The sequence below is a fragment of the Canis lupus genome, chromosome 4 (genome assembly GCF_011100685.1).
Source record: "Canis lupus familiaris isolate Mischka breed German Shepherd chromosome 4, alternate assembly UU_Cfam_GSD_1.0, whole genome shotgun sequence".
Taxonomy (NCBI): Eukaryota; Metazoa; Chordata; class Mammalia; order Carnivora; family Canidae; genus Canis; species Canis lupus.
Genome location: NC_049225.1, coordinates 40,212,698 through 40,226,988, shown reverse-complemented (window position 1 = coordinate 40,226,988; position 14,291 = coordinate 40,212,698). Strand labels below are relative to the sequence as shown.

General features: G+C 36.7%; 1 protein-coding gene across 2 annotated transcripts in view; it reads left to right on the top strand.

Moving 5' to 3' along the window:
- The window catches only part of CREBRF (CREB3 regulatory factor), a 57,707-nt gene that overhangs the window by 25,643 nt on the left and 17,773 nt on the right, over nucleotides 1-14,291 (top strand). For both annotated transcript variants that reach the window (XM_038534738.1, XM_038534739.1), the window contains exons 5-7: nucleotides 5,941-6,135; nucleotides 7,627-7,816; nucleotides 9,444-9,517. In XM_038534738.1, coding sequence (XP_038390666.1) covers nucleotides 5,941-6,135; nucleotides 7,627-7,816; nucleotides 9,444-9,517 — 459 coding nt within the window. The remainder of the gene's footprint in view (nucleotides 1-5,940; nucleotides 6,136-7,626; nucleotides 7,817-9,443; nucleotides 9,518-14,291) is intronic.

Below are 14,291 nucleotides of genomic sequence, written 5' to 3'. Positions count from 1 at the left end.
AAGGCATAGTAGCTATATTGTAGCCAGTAAAGTACTACTACTGCTGAAAGACTTTCCTTTAGTGAAATCTATTACACAAATGCTTAGATTTGTGTCTTGGACACAATCAAGTTGTTTGACTTGGGTAGAGTTTCAAGTACAGAAAAGGTACTTTAATCTGGTGGAAAAGGGCTTATGCCTTTTTTTGGTTTACTTTAGAACTCTAGATAGAACAATTATTTTCTCTACTTAGAAAAATTTTCCTCTTAACAAATTAATAAAATCTGCTTCGAGGGGCACTTTGGGTGGCTTAGTTTGTTGACCATGTGACTCTTAATCTCAGAGTTGTGAGTTCAAGCCCCACGTTGGGTGTAGGGATTACTTAAAATAAAATCTGTAGGGACACCTGGTGGCTCAGTAATTGAGCATCTACCTGTAGCTCAATCCCGGGCTCGTGATCCCGGGCCCCTGGGATTGAGTCCCACATCATGTTCTCCACAGGGAACCTGCTTCTCCCTCTGCCTACGTCTCTGCCTCTCTCTCTCTCTCTCTCTCTCGCTCTCATAAATACATTTTTAAAAAAAATCTTTTAAAAATCTGCTTTGAGAAGTTTCAGGGAAGGTTGTCTTTATAGCTAGTGCTGAGTTATATAGCTCCCTCTCATGGGAAGACCAGAGTGCTATGAGTGGTCTTTAAGGTCTCACCAATCAGTGCTGTTGCTTTGAGTTCCATATTTAGGATCATGGTAGGAGGTAGGGGAAGGGTGAGACAAAGACGAGATGGGTAATAACTAAGGGAAATAGAAAGTGTGGAGAAAGAGGAGTTTTTCCCTGTGGGTGCTCAAAGGAACATGTAAATCAGAGGGAGTCAGTAAATTCCACTGTCTACAAGGACTGTACTGTCTACCTCACTTCTGGTTGTAGTTTTGCTTTTCTTTGGCTTTCAACTCACCCTTTATCTTTTAATGTGTTTTTACCTGGATAAATTGTGTTGAGAGATGAGTAGGTCTGTGAAGAGAGATCACTTAGTAAGTTGACTCTCATTTCCGTTTTGTCAGCCTTTAGACTCTCATAGGGAAGGGGGACCAGTGTTATAGTTGGTGTTGTCCTGTCATGCCACATTCTCTTGCCTTGTCTCTGGTAGAAGAATCCCGATTTGTGAGCTTCTTGGTGTTAACCAACACTACTTTGAAACAGATGCATTGGCTGGTAAAACTCTCCTCTTGGCTCTGTTTAACAATGCTAAATGTTTGGATGGTATTTAATTCACTCACTTCCAGTTGACTTGAAGTAAAGCCTCTTTGGTTAGTATTACTTGGGCAGTTTTCACAAATTTTTTTTAAAATATTTTATTTATTCATGAGAGAGAGAGAGAGAGAGAGAGAGGCAGAGACACAGGCAGAGGGAGAAGCAGGCTCCATGCAGGGAGCCCGATGCGGTACTCGATCCTGGGTCTCCAGGATCAAGCCCTGGGCTGAAGGCAGTGCTAAGCCGCTGAGCCACCCGGGCTGCCCAGTTTTCACAAATGTTAATGAATGTGACATGATTTAACCACAATGTCAACACAGTTCTCTGGTATTATTTGGGCTTTATTCACATTGGCTAATGAAAATTTTCCTTTTTCTTGGAAGAAAGAGCTAAACAAGTGACTTCAGGAATGCAAAAATGAATTATTCGTGAGAAGCAGGAAGAAATTCTTTGAAGCAGAAAAGTGGGGATAGTTATAGTTTCTTCAGAGTGCTAGTTTTAGAGTAGGTTGATTGGTTTAATTTGCAGCAGTTTACAAAAGCCCTTTTGTGTTGACTAGCTCCCTTGATGCTGTTTCTTGGCAGTTGGCTACAACAGTGCCTGAGCCTACAAAGCTCCAGGAAAGGTGTAAAAAAAAGAGTTTCAGTCCCTACTCTGGCTTTGCTCCCAAATTTTAATAGAGCCTATTCTGTGGGCAGGCTGTGACTCTTTGGGGTCATTGGGATTACATGGTTGTATAATACTAGGAATTGGGCCCCCAGAATGAAAGTTTATTTTGTAGTCTGTATTAATATTTTTACAATTGACTTTATCAGTAGTCTGAACTAAACAGAGATGTGTGATTAGAATTTTACAGAATGAATATAGCCTTTTTGACTTCTATTTAATAATCATGTCAAGAAGGAATGAGTTAAATCAGTATGGTGTTCAAGCAAATGAAAAGAAAAGAGAAAAGGCTTCATGGGAAATTTTGCATTAAACAAGTAATTGGTTAAAAGAAAAAAATTTTGAGTGCCTACTTCTTTTTCAGGCACTGTATTAGGTATTGCCTATCCAGAGATGAGCAAAACAGACATGACCCTTGTCTTAATGGAACTTAGAGTTGAGTGGGTTTATTTACTGTTATGATTTCTTAGTCTTTTAATCTGCTTGTGTGTAGTATGAGTTGGCAAGAGAGATATGCAGGATGAAGAGTTTTCTTAAACCTTATTTGACCGTGGAACTCACTTGGGGATGAAGGCATATCTTATGATAATAGTGTTCCTTAAAACATACTTTGAGAAATATTTAATTACCTTAAATGCTAGACCAATGATCTGGGAATATAATTGTTCTGCATTCTACTTGCTCATGGTGCTCTCTGTATTGAAAAGTGGCCATCTTAAAAAAAAAAAAAAAGAAAAGAAAAGTGGCCATCTTTAAGAAACCCATTGTGTGCGTTTGTGTTATGGTGAATTTATGGTGTATGTTATTAGAAAATATTAAAATGTTAAGTCAAAGGAAGCTGATGGCCCTTAAATGCTGTTTTGGAAAAGACTGACCATAGATAAAACTGATAACTAATTTTAGTGGGACAGAAGAAATGAAAATCTTCATTATTCTTTGAATTTAACATGGGATATATGTGAAGAAAAATCCACTTAAACCATTTCACTAGATGGGAACAGGAAGAGTGAGAAGCCTAATAGAAGCTAGACTCCTTGAGGCATGGGACTGAGTCAGTTCAAGCTCTGCCAAATCACTTAAAGCCTCCATGAGCATGTTTCTTTTTGTAAATGGAGTTAATAACGTCTTTTTTTTACTGTACTCTTGGAAGTCTTAAATGAAATATGTGTAAGTACATTAAATGAGAAGAACAGAGTTTTGCCAAAAATCCAAGCCACCTGAGGGGAGTTGCTAAGTAGGGGAGAGCATCAAATAAATTGTCAGAGGGATGGGATGCCTGAGGAAGCTGTATATGAAAAAAGTTTCCCTTATTCTTTGGGCTAGGGTAGATTTAAATATGGAATACTAGTTTTTTTTTATTTTTTATTGAAGTATAATTGACATATAAAATCCTGTTAGTTTCAGGTATGCATCATAATGATGATATTTTTATACATTACAACATGATCCCCATGATAAGTCTAGTTACGGTCTGCCACCATACAAAGGGTTGGTTTTTTTTGTTTTCTTTGTTTTGTTTTGTTTACTTATTTTTAAAATTTTTGTCTTTTAATTAAAGTATAGGTGATATATGATGTTAATTTCAGTGTGTAGTATAGTGAGTCAACATTTTTATACATTACAAAATAATCCCTACATTAAGTCTAGTTGCCATCTGTCACCATACAAAATTATTACACTATTATTGACTGTTCCCTAAGTTGTAATTTATATCCCATGACTTACTTATTTTGTAACTGGAAATTTATACGTCTTAATCCCCTTTACCTATTTTGCCCAACCACCCCACCCCCCAGCCACTTCCCCTTCTGTAGCTTATCTGTGGTTTGTTTTTTGTATCTGTGAGTCTATTTTGGTTTGTTTGTTTTGGTTTTTTTTTGTGGAATGCCAGTTCTTGACACTGGTAGGAAGTTGGGAGTGGTTTTGTTGGTCTGTCTGCCTGTGTTAAGCCATTCTTGGTTAATCTGTGTGAGCCAATAGTTTCTTCGAACCAGTAAGTTTTTCTTGGCCTGGGGGTGCCAGGCGTTTTGAAAAAGCCATTTCTGGTGGCACAATGTGGCCCTTGCACCTTTCCCAAAGCTAGGCTGATTGCTGGAACAAGATGAAATCCTTTTAAAGTATCACATTGGCACAAATAAATAGGCCAAAGTTACTGCTTTATCTAACACGATTTTTTTAAAAATCAGACTTCTAGAAACAATTGTGGCTCAACTTGTACATCATTTCTTTTTTTTTTTTTAATTTTTAAAAATGTTTTATTTATTTGAGGAAGAGAGTGAGAGAGCATGAGCAGGGGGTAGGGATAGAGAGAGAAGCAGACTCCCCACTGAGCAGGGAGCCTGATGTGGGGCTCTATCCCGGGACCCTGGGATCATGACCTGAGCCAAAGGCAGAAACTTAACTGACTGAGCTGCCCAGGTGCCCTATGCATCATTTCTTAAGAAACTAAAGTTGACTGTCACACTCCTTGCCATATCGTTTTAAACTACCACATGTGCGCTTTAATTCTGTTAATACCAGCAGTGCTACAGAAGCTTCTCTTGATTGTTGCCCTGAAATCATTCTGGTTTCCGAATTGAAAGGTTATGTTAATTGAAGTATAATAAGTATAAGTATGAAAATTCACCCTTCTTTAAGTGTACATTTCTGTGAGATTGACAAGTGCATGTAGTGGTGGTAACCACTACCAGCATCGAGAAACAGAAGAGTTTGATCACCCCTCAAATTTCCCTTGTGTTCCAGGGAACTCCATAACTCCTTGGAGTTAAACTCCATGGCTCCCTCCACCCCCACCTCCTGGCAATCACTTTTTAGTTTTTCCTATAGTTTCGCCTTTTACAGAATGTCATATAAATGGAGCCATGTTTCTGATTCTTAATCTCTTGAAGAAAACCTGGTAAAATTCTGAAATTCCTTTTTCCAAAACGTGCAGATGTCATCACTTTCTTAGTGTCAGTTCCCGAGGAATCATGTTTTTAGGAGAAAAAAGTGGTCATTTTGCTTGGCTAATGCTGCCTAACTTTTCCTGTCACCTTAGGGTTATATACATCCTATATGGGGCTCATCTCCACTCCCCCATGTACCTAGCAGTAATGATGTGTGGAGTATACTAAGGTGGGCATTCTCTGGGGATATTTAGATTTGTAGGTCATCCTGCGTGAGGTCTGACCAGCAGTTCTAGCAGCTTAGAATTAAGTATTTTCTGAAACTCCCATTAATAAGGAAAATAACTTCTTAAAAAGTGAAGTAAATGCAGATTGCTTCCAGTAAAATATTAGACTAGGCATATATGTTTTTATTTGAGAGCCTGTGCAAGAACTCTCATACTTTTACAAAAGGGGTAGGTTAGGAGGTAGGCAGCAAAGCCCTCTACTGCCTCACAAAATTCTATATGGTAGGATACCATCTTAGAAATGCACATACCTGTCTGGGAATGTTTTAGATGCATAAATTTTAGGAGGAAGGCATTTAAATCATAGTGTAGTATCTTAGTACCACGATCTAATGGTACATTTGACATTCCTAGAGCTATATATTTTACTTTTTTTTTTTTTATATGATAGTCACAGAGAGAGAGAGAGGCAGAGACATAGGCAGAGGGAGAAGCAGGCTCCATGCACTGGGAGCCCGATGTGGGATTCGATCCTGGATCTCCAGGATCGCGCCCTGGGCCAAAGGCAGACGCCAAACTGCTGCGCCACCCAGGGATCCTGAGCTATATATTTCATTATTCTCTCATGAGAGCCTATCTAAAGATACAAAAAAAAGATGTCATATACTAACTTACAAAAACCAAAGAGAAATATTAGGATAAACAATATAGTTATCTCTGTTAGTAATCTCTGAATATTTTATGACTTCGAGATCTCCATATTTAAAATCACTATAGACCTGGTCTGTTATCTTTGACATGCCAATGATATTTTCAGATGAAAGGAAATATATCAGGTGACAAATAGAAGAGACCTTTTTATTTGCCCTGATTGCTTTATTGAAATTTGTGGAACTTAAAAAATTGGGGGCGGGGGGCTCTCCTCTTTTTTTTAAGGCTATGAAAATGATTCTGTGGAAGACTTGAAGGAGATGACTTCAATATCTTCTCGGAAGAGAGGTAAAAGAAGGTACTTCTGGGAGTATAGTGAACAGCTCACCCCATCACAGCAAGAGAGGATGCTGAGGCCATCTGAATGGAACCGAGACACCTTGCCAAGTAATATGTATCAGAAAAATGGCTTACATCATGGTAAGTGGGAATTGTCAATTTTAAAGTGTCACTTTAAATAGAAATCATAAACCATAATATTTACTCCGTGTAAATTCTTAGTTACGTATTCAGCCTTTACTACCAAAATGGAGAGAGGGGAACAGTAGAGCTGCTATATTTGCTATCATTGCAGACACTCACGAATAGCTTTTACCAGTGGTGAGAGCCATCACTTAAACAGGGAGGAAGGTCTGTGCAGAAGTGATTTCTATCACTTCCTATTCTACTTATCCTACCCAGGAAATGACCAGGAGCCTGCTGATTGATACCTGGACCTGCCACAGTTGCAATAAACCAGAAGGGTTGGGGAGAAAGGGAATGGACTCCAGCATCTTTCTCTTCCATTCTTGTCCTGTCTCCAGGCTGAAATGTAAACAGGGAGATTGGAATCAAATGGTGGATGGGAAGAGGAGAGAGAGGAAAGGGAATAATTGTAGAGAAAAGAAATGGAGAGAGAAGAGTTGAATGGTAGGAGTCAGGAGAAGCCTATAACGTTAGGCCAAGTTTCCAATTATGAACCTAGGAAGATGTAATTAAATAGGATTTCTTCTTTTATTTTTTTATGATCCAAAATCTGTACTGAAAAGAGGGAGGGCGCTAGTAAGCTTGGCACTCAACAGTTTTAGTAATCTCTCATGCTACAGTTGTAAGTTGCTAAGCAATTTTGTTTTGACACAGGAATTATATCAGAAGTATGTTTATGCCTCATTTTCCCTTTCCACTGGCACTCTTTCTGTACTCTACTGTTTCTCAATGAATAGACCTAGTTTTTGCCTTCAGATCAGTTTTCTATGAGAAATGAAAAGACAGGTCCAACAAATAGCTTTAGGTAGCACATAACGAGTACTAGGAAAGTTGTTTGGTGAATTGTAGTTCAGAGGACAGGGCCATCTCTCTTGCCTGCAGTGATAGGGCAAGACCCCTGAGTCTTCTGTAATGTTATTTATCAAACTAATCAAAGAAGAGCTTTCAAAAAAAGCAATCCTTATCTGTTGGCCTTTTTGAGTCCAGCACCAGAGTATATGTTTGAGAAATTTTCGGTCATAGCCTCAAAACATCTTGGTTCCAGTAAGATCTCCTATTTCTTTTCTGGGTGTATATTCTACCCTAGCCCTGATTTTTGGGTGCAGCAAACTTACACTCCAGTCCTGAGGTTTGAGATGCTTGTTACTACCATGCATATAATTAAGATTCTGTCCTACGAGGGCTAGAAACTTTAAGGTGGAGAAGAACTTGGCAAAGACTAGAGCTGTGCCATATTTCCCCTATTTCTTACATTCACAAGGTGGGAAGGAGAGGAGGCTAGTCCTTTTAGCATAGACCGTTAATGTGCTGAGACTTCTGAAACATGTGAAAACTTCTAAAAAAGAAAAAAGAGGGGAGGAAGAAATGTTTTAAAATATGGCTGTAGAATATATCTTTCATGAAATAAAATGATCTAACTTACAGACTTCTTTAAACCATCTCTAGGAAAATATGCGGTAAAGAAGTCACGGAGAACTGACGTAGAAGACCTGACTCCAAATCCTAAAAAACTACTCCAGATAGGCAATGAACTACGGAAACTGAATAAGGTGATTAGCGATCTGACTCCAGTCAGTGAGCTTCCCTTAACAGCCCGGCCAAGGTCAAGGAAGGAAAAAAATAAACTGGCTTCCAGGTAAATGCTAATCACATTCACCTGTGTAAATAAAGTCTAGGCGGTGAGGTTAGACTTTCAGTGAGCTTTTATAGATGATCGTCAACCATTTATTCAGAAATATGCTTTTATAAATATTACAATGAGAGGATTATAGTTTTTCCTTTGAAAATACAGTATTTATGCTTTGTTTATGCTTCATAATACCAAAAGATGGTATTATGCTTTTAAAGGAGAGAGGTAGGGGTGCCTGGGTGGCTCAGTGGTTGAGCATCTGCCTTTGGCGCAGGTCATGTTCCTTGGGGTCCTAGGATTAAGTCCTGTATCAGTCTCCCTGCAGGGAGCCTGCTTCTCCCTCTGCTTATGTCTCTGCCTCTCTCTGTGTCTTTCATGAATTAAAAAAAAAAAAAAAGTTGAGGGGGAGGTGAATGGACTCAAGTGCATTATAACAATGAAAAATCTTATCATAGTTTCATTTTTTCTGTTTTGTGGTAAGTCAGTTTATTTGAGTATAATTTATTTGAGATAAAGTATATCCCTTTTAATGTATACCTTTATGCATTTTTAAAAGATTTGTTTATTTATTAGAGAGAGAGAGAAAGAGAGCACATGTGGAAGCAAGGGGAGGGGCAAAGAGGGAGGGAGGGAGACAATCCCAAGCGGACTCCGGGTTGAGTATTGGAGCCTGATTCAGGGCCCGATCTCACAACCCTGAAATCATGACGTAAGCCAGAACCAAGAGTCCTTTGCTTAACCGACTAAGCCACTCAGGCTCTTCTACACTTTTATAGGTTTTGACAAATGTATCCAATCATACACCACCACAATCAGGATAATATTTTCCATCATCCATTAAAAAATTTCCTCATGCTTCCTTGTAAAGTGAACCTCTAATCCCTCACAACCACTGATTTGTTTAACAGTTTTGCTTTTTCTAGAATGTCATATAGATGTAGTCATATTATATGTAGCCCTTTGAGTTTGGCTTCTTTGATTTAACATGATGCATTTGAGATTCATGTTGATCCATATTGTTGAGTAGAGTAATAGTTTGTTCCTTTTTATTGCGAAATAGTATTCCTTTGTTAGGATATACTACAGTTTATCCATTCACCAACTGAAGGACATTGGAATTGCTTTCACTTTTGCCAATTATGAATAAAGCCACCATAAGCATTCACTTACAGGTGATTGTGTGAATATAAGTTTGCATTTCTCTTGGGTAAATACCCAGAAGCATATGTTTAACTTTATAAGAAATTGTCAAAGTAGTGGTTTCTGAAGTAATAAAGTAAATTTTTAAAAATTACTGTTTTTCAAAGTAGCAGTACATAGTATTTTATATCCCAATTAGCAACATATGATGGTTCCACTTTACATTCTCTTGGTATTATCAGTTTTTGTTTATTTTAGTGTACTCATCATAACTTTATTTTTGGATGTGTGATAAAATTTTTAAGAATCAGTTTGGATTAATGATTATGTTGTGTGGGTTTTTTTTTTTTTGGAAATTGAGTTCCTTGTTATAAACATCAATAGGCAGTGATTTTTGGTTACTGTAAGAAAATGTTTGACAGCAGCAAGAAGAAGTATATTCTGAATGTTCACTTAAAAAAAGAAGTGAACTAATTGCTCCTTCCTTTCACAGGGCTTGTCGATTAAAGAAAAAAGCCCAGTATGAAGCTAATAAAGTGAAATTATGGGGCCTCAACACAGAATATGGTAAACCTAAACTTTTAAGAATTTGATTAACTTCCTATTACTTTGCCAATCACTCTCTTTTTCTTTGGCTCTGTTATTTGCTTTCCCTGTATTCTGCCAAGTTTTAGGCCAGCCTCCTTTTTGTTCATTTATTCAATAAGCTACATACTCACTCTTACTCATTCATGTTCTCCTTTTAGTGAATGTCTGTATCTGTGGCTCCCCATGCCAAATCTCCTCTCTACCCTAAAGAGCTTGTCTACTTGTGACCACAGTCATCTCCTACTTCATTTTACAGTTGTGTTGCTGCATTAGCCAGTTTATTGACTAGTGTTTATTGTAATCTCTGAGTGGATAATTTAGATATGTTTTACAAATTTGATTGCTTGTTAGAATCATCTGTGTATATGCTAAAGTATGGATTTCTAGGCTTCTCCCCAGATCCAATGAGGGAATATGCAGTCTGTGCAAGTAGAACTCAAGAGTCCATATTTTTAACACTACCCCATATTACTCTCAGGCAACTATCTTAGCACTTATTTGGGAACTGTTGGTTTAGATCAGTACCTCCCAATCTTTCACAACATGGCACATGTAAAAAATTATCATCTCTAAGGCATCCCGGAACTTATCAGAGCAGGCTGCTCATGGGAGAGGAGGCCTGTGTCCTGAGAGAATTAATCTCTCAAATGCCTGGAACCCTTTAACAGCACACTAGAGGTTTGAAAAGCTCTAGTTTTGATCTTCTGTAAGAAGAGCCACCTTTCCTTTCCTTTCCTTTGCTCTGTTACCATTCCTTAAGCCTAGTATTGGAAGAGTTCATATGTTCTTTTGCCTCTAAAATTGTCTTCTTCACTGTATAGCTCTCGTGCTAAAGTCGGATCTGAAAGTGGGTCAGTGGCAAAATGATCAGTTATTATTTGTTTCCAGAGATTTTCTGAAGTCTAGCAGGACATCTGGCACGTAAGTGCTCAGTAAACTTTGTGCAGTTTTCTTAATTCTTTATCTTGATTATCTTGTTTCCATCTGTGAGGGCAGAAAGAGGATTTCCTACTGTGAAGTTTACAACTTGTGAAATGAGCTGATGGTTTTGTATATTAATGGCCACTCAGGAACTCTCATCAGGTAAATGAATTAGGTAAAACAATAGTTGGTTTGTTGGAAAGAAAATCTACCCATTTTCATATTATTCTTTCTTGCTGTTGAAGCATTCTGACCTTGAGCTCTGTGTGTGTATACACACACACACACACACACACACGTAATGATTACAATATCATAGGCATTCATATTTCATTTTAGAACCAGATGACTTGAGCTGCAGGGACATGTGGTGGGCCATTGGGAGCCTTTTGGGTCTGTGTTTCCTTGGACACTTGTAGGCATCTATCTATGTGTTGTTCAGTTAATCTATCCATGACTATGTATATCTGTGTGGCTAGGTATTTGTATATATGCTAATGCACACCCTCCACACGTGCTTTGGATCCATGATATAAATATATTCTGGGGTAGAGAACACCTGGGGATTTGGTAAAGGTTAGGAGTATGTGTTGTTCTATCTCAAATTGAGTTTTGATAGCTGTCTTAAATTTTTGTTTCTAAAGCTGACTTCAAGCCTCTTCATTTTCATGTAGGAAAAGGCCCATCTTTAAAAGGTACCATTTTCTTCTCAATTAGGATCTTCTCATTCATTTATTTCTCTTCCACTTTTGTCTTAACTAGCTTCTCTTCTCCAGTTTCTGGGGAGGAATAGCCAGCCTTAACTATTGGTTTAGAAGTCATTTTAGATGGGATCCCTGGGTGGCGCAGCGGTTTGGCGCCTGCCTTTGGCCCAGGGCGCGATCCTGGAGACCCGGGATCGAATCCCACATCAGGCTCCCGGTGCATGGAGCCTGCTTCTCCCTCTGCCTATGTCTCTGCCTCTCTCTCTTTCTCTCTCTGTGACTATCATAAATAAATAAAAATTAAAAAAAAAAAATAAATAAAAAAAAATAAAAATTAAAAAAAAGAAGTCATTTTAGAACCCAGGAAATGCTCTCATGCAGTTTGCCACGTGTAGTTTGAAAATTCTTCCTGGGGTTTCTGGTACATCTCTCAAGAGAATGGTGCCCTTGATGCCTGAAATATCTGTCAGTCAATCTGTTATTGTTTTGTGGAACACTTATTATCCACTACCCATCTATTAACCCATTAGTTTCTGGAATTTATAATTCACAAGTCAGTGACATTTGAAAAAGAATTTGGGATTTGGAAAGTATAGGGTTACCAACTTTATGTTTTGCCAGGTGAAGACATTAAAAAGAACCATCATCTACAACTACAGTAATTTCATACAAGGAAGGATATTTTGGCATTAAAAAATTGAGACAGGAATAATCTCAGAATGAAATAAACTTTACAAAAAATTTACTTTGTTATTCTTATCCTTTGTGTTTATTTATTTATATTCTGAAGTTCTTAGTTATTCTGCATTATATGTTTTGTACTGTGTAGAATTAAGCACAGTACAATACCCTGCCTTTTTAACCCCTTTATTTTAGGATTAAACAATTTATACCACTTAAGATGTTTAAATGGAATTTACTTGGCAGAGGGAGAAGGATTAACAAAATGTAAACACAGGAGTTAATAAATTCATAATCAACTCTGCTAAAGATCAAGTGCCCAAATAAATATAAGTATAGACCACACCGAGAAGGGACATCCCTAAGACATCCCCAATTGGAAAATGAACCAAGTCATGGAAAAGTAGAGTAACTCCAAGAGCTACCAAAGAGCAAAAATTTTTAATTTTGATGAACTCCAATTTGCCAGTTTTTCCTTTTATATCTCATATTTTTAGTGTTCTGAAAAACTTTGCCACTTTCAAAATATTTTTCTGCATGCTTTCTCCTAGAATTTGTATAGTTTTAGGTTTTGCATGTAGGTTTATGATCCATTTTAGGTTAATTTTTATTTATGGTGTGGAGTGATAGTTGATGTTCATTTTTTTCCATAAGAATATCCAGTTGACCAAACACCATTCATTAAAAAGGCTTTTCTTTTCCTGTTCAGTTGTTTTCTCACCTTTGTCAAATCAGTTGACCCTATATGTAGGAGTCTGCTTCTGGACTCTGTATTCTGGCCCATTGATCATTTGTCTATTTTTATGTGAATACAAATTATTTTGATTACTGTAGTTTTATAGTAAATCTTAAGTCAGGTAAGTGTAAGTTCTTGCTAATCCTACAACTTTGTTTTTTCAAAGTTATGTTGGCTATTTTAGGTTATTTACATGACCATGTAAATTTTGGTATCACTTTTTACATTAAAAGCTTACTGAAATTTTGATTGCCAGTGCTTTTAGTCTGTAGATCAATTTGGAGAGAATTACCATCTTAATAAAATGGAGTCTTTTAATCCATGAACTTGGTATCTCTTTCCATTTGTAGGTCTCCTTTAATTTCTCTGTGCCTTGTTTTATAGTTTTCAGTATACAATACTTAATATCTTTTGTTAGATCTATTACTAGGTATTTTATATTTTTTGGTGCTCTATAAAAATGGAATCATTTTTGAAATTTTATTTTTAAACTCTTTGCTGCTAATATATAAAATAGAAGTAAAGTTCTCTTTTTTCCTAGTTTCATTTATTATAAATGGGTGTTGAATATTATCATGTGGTCTTTTTTTGCACCTTTTGGAGCAATCATGTTCTCCTTTATTCTGGTAATATATCACATATTTATCTCTTAATATGGTGAATTACATTAATTGACTTTTGTGGTTTTTTGTTTTTTTTTAATTGACTTTTGAATTTAAGCCAACCTTGCATTCTTGGAATAAACTCTACTTGGTTGTGATGTATTTTCTTTTTTATATTAGAGTCTATTACAAATATTCTGTAAGGTTGTGTTTTAAAACTTTAAGTTGGATTCTGTTGCTAATATTTTGTTAAGGTTTTGTGTGTCTATATTCAAAAGTGGTCTGTGATTTTTTTTTTTTTTTTTTTGTAATATCTTTGCCAGGTTTTGATATTCGGGCTATTTTGGCCTTATTGAGTGAATTGGGCCATGATCTATCTTCCTCTTTTTTGAAAAGTTTAATAAGATCCATTTTAATTTCTTCATTGTATATTTGATAAAATTTTCATTGAAACCTTTTGGGTTTTCCTTTGGGAATATTTTTGATTAAATTAATTCCTTTACTCCAAATACGCTATTCAGATTTTTCATTTCTTCTAGTGTCAATTTTGTTAAGTTACATTTTCAAGAAATATGACCATTTTTACCAAGTGGTTGAATCTGTTGGCATAGCATTTTCTTATTATCCTTTCAATGGCTCTAGATTCTTAAGTGATAACCCCCTTTCTCATTCCAGATACAGGTGACTGATCTCTTTAGCTGAGGATGGGGATGGGAGTAGATTATCAATTTTGTTAGCCTTTTTAAGGAACCACTTTTGGCATTGTTAACTTTCTCTGTTGTATGTTTCTGGTGTTTTATTGTTTTCTGCTTTTTATTATTTACCTCCTGTTTACTTTTGATTAACTCTCTTCTTAAGCTTAGGGATATTTGTTTTTAAAGTTTTGTCTCTGGAAGACTTGAAGGACTTCATTTGATTTATTTAATAAACATTTATTAAGATCCTATGATTCAATACAGGTATTATAGTTCTTAAAGCCATAAAGACAAATAAGTCAAGTTGCTTACAGGATAGTAGACATTGATACATGTCTACAATATGTTATCAAAAGTGGCACATCATTTGAAATTAGTTTCTTTGGATAAAAAAGCTTGTAACTGAGCTCTACA